Source organism: Gobio gobio, assembly GCF_949357685.1.
Source record: "Gobio gobio genome assembly, chromosome: 13".
NCBI classification, from domain to species: domain Eukaryota; kingdom Metazoa; phylum Chordata; class Actinopteri; order Cypriniformes; family Gobionidae; genus Gobio; species Gobio gobio.
The window spans coordinates 28,680,332-28,686,312 of record NC_137106.1 but is presented as its reverse complement, the minus strand read 5'-3'; the positions used below and the strand labels follow the sequence as shown (position 1 = coordinate 28,686,312).

Sequence of the window (5,981 nt, the reverse complement as noted above, 5' to 3'; positions counted from 1 at the left end):
AAAGTGCCTGTTGGTGTTTGATTGAACAGTCTTCTCGTATTGCTCACCACATCTCACCATAACATGGTATTGTACAATTTTTTAATTGTCTTTAGAGAATGTTTTGATGTCTCTTCTGGTACTGAATATTCTGTACAACATGTGTTTTCTTCTGTAAAATGATACAATGTGATTTTCTGTTACGTACAAGGAACCTATATGGGGAAAAAACAGTATCATGGGTCTTATGTGCAGTATGTTGTAGATGTAATTGGTAGAGTTTATATGTCTCCAGTTTTGCAATTGTTATTTAAAATATTTAATTAAAATCTCTATTTGTACTCTCTTTCAGTTGAGACTGATTGTGTTGCTTACAGCAGTGGTCTGCGTGAATGCCTGCAGATTAGATGTGGAGGAACATCAAGATACCAGCCAAAAAGGTGATGTTACTACCTTGGGAAAAACATAACTATTGTCCACACATTTTTGCAAAACGTTAAATATGTGGCTGCAGGTACAAACTCCACTACGGCCTACAATTAACTGATTGATTGATTCATCCATTAATTCAGTTAGAATTTGTCAGCACGTCCCATTAAAGCATTGAGAGATGATGCTGTGGGGGGTGGGCTTAAATGCATTGGGTTCAGAGACCCCTACATGGCTATACCAGTGGTTTAAAGATATGTGGGGCTTTTTATCCCTTTAAGCATCACATTTAATGATTGAAAAACTTGTTTTTGCTGCATTTCATCTGGACACCGTGATTTAGTATGCAGGCCCGTAAATGTATGTACAAATGTATGCACTAAAAGTTCTCATGAGATCAACTTAAGAAGTATTTCTCTGTTTGTGTGTATTTATAATCCTGGACAACTATTAATATTTGAAGTACATTTCTGTTATTGATTCAGGTTGTTCTGACTCTGATGGAAAACATCATGAGTTTCATTCTGAATGGGAGCACGAACATGAAATATGTGTCTGTGCGAGTTATGGAAGCATCTGTTGTGAACGGTACATTTTCATACTTGCACATACCTCACTTCCTTATGTTTAATTTTTGTTTATTATAAAACATGCATATTGTGATGGTTGTGGAAATGTTAAGATTGTTCATCATGCATGACTGTTGCATCAAAGGCACTATATTAAATTATCATTATTATTTAAATATAGCCCACATAACTTTCACATTTATAGAGAATTTTTGTTCTACTGAACATGACCAAAATGATGACACTATTAATCCCTCTTTATTCTTTTTTGTGCAAATGACTGGGCAGATTTGAAAGCAACACCCCACCTGAAAAATCCAAATCCAGCTGTAAAGTCTTATTAATGCCGTTTTTAAAATCCTTGAAATGTGTACAGTATGTGCCAATTTCAAGAATAGGGACCAATAGGGGAGAGCAGGGCAATTTTTTACATTTTCCTTCATAACTCACAGACTACTTGAAATACACAATTCATCTTTTGATACAAGAAACAAATATAAGTGCACTAATTAATAATACAACTGATATATTTTCACTAATAAGGACAAGACTATAATATTAAATTAAATGCAAGATGTCAGTATGTTACAATTGCCCCCTTGGTGGGTGCGATTGTAACTGTGTTTGGGGGCAATTGTAACACTGAAAAATTAGTCATATTATTAACCCACTGTATCTAAAATAAAAGCCTACCTCAAAGTAATCACTTTATTGCTGTATTATCCAAAAATGTTACTTAAGATTTTTTTTTTTTTTTTTGTGTATGTGGTTCAAATTATTTTGAATGTCAGGCATCATATGCATTCAAAAATCAAAAGTCTATTTCTATTTTTGCAGTGGTAACTAATTTTTATATTTTACACAAATACATTAATCAGCTGATTATAATATTCCCAAAATACATTATTGTATACAAAGAATGCATGTTAGGCTAATTGATGATTTATGTTTATAGAACAAACATGTTTATATTAATACTCTTTTTAAATGTAGTTTTAAAAGTATGTCAACATTGAGTGCATTGCAATTGCCCTGTTACATTTACAATCTCTCTTTATTCTTTTTTTGTACAAATGACTGGGCAGATTTGAAAGCACCACCACACCTGAAACCACCACCACACCTGAGATCCATTATGATGACTTTGGAGCATTCACTGAGGGTGACCAAGGACCGCCTGAAACCACCACCACACCTGAAACCACCACCACCGAGATCCATTATGATGACTATGGAGCATTCACCTAAGGGTGACCACAGAGAGCCTAAAACCCCACCCATGTAAAATCCTGAACAACCTTTACAGAAAATATGTCTCTTGCAAAATCTAAATCTGGCTGTAAAGTCGTATTATTATGCTGTTTTTAAAATCAATGGAACGTGTGCAGTGTTTTGCATGTGCCATTTTCAAGAAGCACTAATACTTTGTGCAGTGGTTTGAGAATTATTTTGAACCAATTTATAGATGACCTTGTGTGACCTTGTGTGTTTCAGCAATGATGAAGAGCAGGCTATAGCCTACCTGAAGTTCCCAATCAGCTGGATTGCACAGACTCACCTGAAGCTGAGATAATCCAAATATCCTGAACATCAGTACAGGAGTTTTTTTTAAACATTTAATACAAAGCTTCACCCTGTTGAATGAGTTGATATATAAAGCAGGCTGAATAAAATAAAATAAACACATCTGAGCATACATTTGAGGTTGTTTGAGCATTTATGAAAACATTGTGTTAGACCTGAACAGTAGCAGGATACTGCAAAAATACAGAAAAAAGAAACGTGTTAGGGGCAGTTGTGGCCTAATGGTTAGAGAGAGTCGGACTTGTGTAACCCCAAGGTTGTGGGTTCGATTCTCGAAACCGGCAGTGTTTGATAGTAGGACTGAAAAGGTTGGGACTGTATTAGGTGATGGTTTATATCCCTCAAAAAAAAAAAAAAAAAAAAAAAAAAAAAAAAAAAAAAAAAAAAAAAAAAAAAATATATATATATATATATATATATATATATATATATATATATATATATATATATATATATATATATATATATATATATATATATATATATATATATATATATATATATATATATATATATATATATATATATATATATATATATATAAATAATCCCCTCTCCCTCCCAAAAGAAAAATACACACAAAACAATTTGAGAAAGTCTGAGATATTTATTAAAAAGGTATAAAAAAAAAAAAATTCTTAACAGCATTATAAACGAACATTAAAACAATGGTGAAACAAAAAACAAGTGAACTAAATGTATTTAAAAGGAATGAAAATGTAAAGGAACAAATGTAAAAATATAAACAGTCCAAAGAACATAAACATACGTTAAAATGAATTGGTAAAGAAACAAAAAGAGAAAATAAAGGGAACAAAATGCATTTAAAGGACAGATGTAAAGGAATAAAATACACAGTGTACATAAAAAGGAAAATAATAAATATACAAATTAAACAATATAAAATGAGAACAATAAATTTATAAGACAAAAAAAAAGTGTATATAAAATACACCAATATTCCAAGTAAACAATATAACCAAGTAAAAAGAACAAAGAGCATTATAAACATACATTAAAGTAAATGGTGAAAAAGATAAGTGAACAAAATTTTTATAAAGGAAGGCGACGTAAGAGGAACAACAATACAAAACGTGGAGATCAAAAGCAACATGGACATCTAAAAAGGAACAAACATACAAAGTATACAATATAAAACGAGACAAAGTCTATAAATCTATAAATTAAAAAGTGTATATAAAATATATGTAAATATTCTATATATGGGAACCAATAAAAGTATAAGTATATAAACATAGGAATAAAGAAAATATAAAATGGAACAATTGAATATTAAAATTATAAAAGAATTGTGACCAACTCTAACACAATGTTGTTTGAGTTTTGAATATTTTTTCAAACTGCCGTGATGGGCTGGTGATGTGATGTGTAGTGTGGGTCAGCCTAGTCTGTTTTTAGTACCTAGCCTAACCATCCACACTGGCCTTCCATCAACAACAGCATCATCTCCATCTTCATCAGGTCTATAGTTGCCGTCTTCCACAGGTTCTGTGTTGGTTTGTGCAACCCTGGACCTGGGGCCTCATTTATAAAACTTTGCGTAGGATTTGCGTCAGAAGTGGCGTACGGATGAAACATAGGACGCACAGAAATATTCGGATTTATAAAACCGTGCGCACGCACATCCTACGCAGTTCTCTTACGAGAGGTTCTCTTGTATTGCGTAAGTTTCCTTACGCATCGGGAAAGTATTCTTTCTTCGAGATTTCTGAAAAACCCAAAATCATCCTTAATTTTGTAACATTGTCAACGCAGTGTGGCAGCCTGGCAGACCATAGCAGGCTATTCCAGCGTGCTATTGGCTGCTCTGCTGGCAACTGCAGCAGCCTATCGGTGAGCCCGCGTGACGTGGCGACCAATGAGGGCGCTTTGCGCCCACCTGGCTTCATTTGCCTACAGGTGGGGCGTGGCCACGTGTATATAAGCGGGGCTCACGGGCTGCGTATTCGATTTTCTTTTCTTCAGCGAAGCCCTTCGCATCGCTGGATCTGGAACCCGCCGCCGTGATCGTGCAGACGAGCAAGAACGCGCCGACAGCTGCTCCATCATGGCTTCCGACAGCGAGGACTGGTCTTCCGCGACCTCTTCAGTCCGGGCCTCCGGACGCTCTCGAGTGGGTGAGGACGAGGAACTGTTGCGCCTTCTCACCCGGGCTGTCGAGCAGCTAGAACTCGAATGGGCCCCGCCCAAGGTGGCAGCGCCGAATCGACTTGACGGATGCTTCCTAAACAGTTGCCGCCGTGCGCCCACCTCCAGGACTGCACCTTTTCTGCCAGAGCTTCACGAGGAGCTTGCGAAGTCCTGGAACGCGCCATTCTCCGCGAGGGTCTCGTCTCAGGCTTCTTCGGCGCTCTCACAAGTTGACGGCGCGGCTGAGAAAGGCTACAATGCTATCCCTCCGGTGGAAGAGGCGGTCGCAGCGCACCTTTGCCCGCCTTCTGGTTGGCGCTCAAAGGCTGCCCTCCCGTCTAAGGCCTGCAGAGTGACGTCATCGCTGATCGGCCGCGCTTTCGCTGCCTCTGGTCAAGCGGCATCTGCTCTGCACTCTATGGCCGTGCTGCAAATCCTCCAAGCTAATCTCCTCCGCGACCTGGACGAGAAAAGCTATGACACTGAGTTGGTCACGCATTTGCGAAGCGCGACGGATCTCGCCCTTCGCGCTACCAAGACCGCAGCACAGGCCCTCGGACGCTCTATGGCCTCCCTCACGGTAGCTGAGCGCCACCTCTGGCTCACGCTCGCGGATATGCGAGAAACAGAGCGCGCGGCCTTTCTAAACGCCCCGCTCTCCCCGTCTGGGCTCTTCGGACCAGCGGTCAAGGGGATCGTCGATCGTTTCTCTGAAGTGCAGAAGACGACTCAGGCCATGAACCTCTTCCTGCCTCGACGCCCCAGCGCTAGCAATAGCTCCGTTGCTCGCCGTCCTCGTGACCAGCCAGCACCGAGTTCTGTGCAGCGCCCAGCGCGGCCCCCTTCGTCTCAGCGAAGACCGAGGGGCCGCCCCAGATCGCGCTCTTCCAGCCGTGGTAAGCCGCCTCCCCCTCGGGGCCCCCGGCCTAGGATCGCGTTGAAGTCCGAGCCTCCAAAGTCCTCCTAGCCAGAGGCGAGAAACGACGGTTAAGTCCCGCCGCGGCCGGACCACCGTCAAAACTCTCTTTCCTGTCAGCCCCCACCACTGTGGCTGCTGCAGGTGGATTTCACACAGCCAACGAGCCGGCAAAACTGCCCTCTCGCCTGTCAATAACCGCCGTTTTTACGGCGAACCAGAGAAATCACAAAAGTTGCATTATTTCTGGTTGCACGGCTCACGCCGTAGGTGTTTCAAATGCAGTAAATGTGCCCACTTTTTTGTGTTCACCCCTGCACACAAGCACTATAAACCCCGTGTCTCTCACTCAC

The 5,981-nt window shown here is 40.2% G+C and overlaps 1 protein-coding gene across 1 annotated transcript; it reads left to right on the top strand.

Annotated features, from left to right (window-relative positions):
• LOC307135913 (uncharacterized protein) lies at window positions 1-2,672 on the top strand. Its single transcript, XM_079832634.1, has 5 exons — window positions 1-66; window positions 332-419; window positions 894-996; window positions 2,063-2,258; window positions 2,472-2,672. Exons 2-5 carry the CDS (start codon window positions 387-389, stop codon window positions 2,548-2,550), a joined length of 411 nt encoding a protein of 136 aa, XP_079688760.1. The 5' UTR covers window positions 1-66; window positions 332-386; the 3' UTR covers window positions 2,551-2,672.
• Window positions 2,673-5,981: the final 3,309 nt, after the last annotated feature.

What these genes read in the sequence shown, in the direction of transcription:
- LOC307135913 (XM_079832634.1), top strand. Translation starts at nt 387, where the DNA reads ATGTGGAGGAACATCAAGATACCAGCCAAAAAG. An exon ending in TCAAGATACCAGCCAAAAAG is followed by an intron (nt 420 to 893) that starts GTGATGTTACTA and finishes TTATTGATTCAG; the next exon opens with GTTGTTCTGACTCTGATGGA. An exon ending in GGAAGCATCTGTTGTGAACG is followed by an intron (nt 997 to 2,062) that starts GTACATTTTCAT and finishes ATGACTGGGCAG; the next exon opens with ATTTGAAAGCACCACCACAC.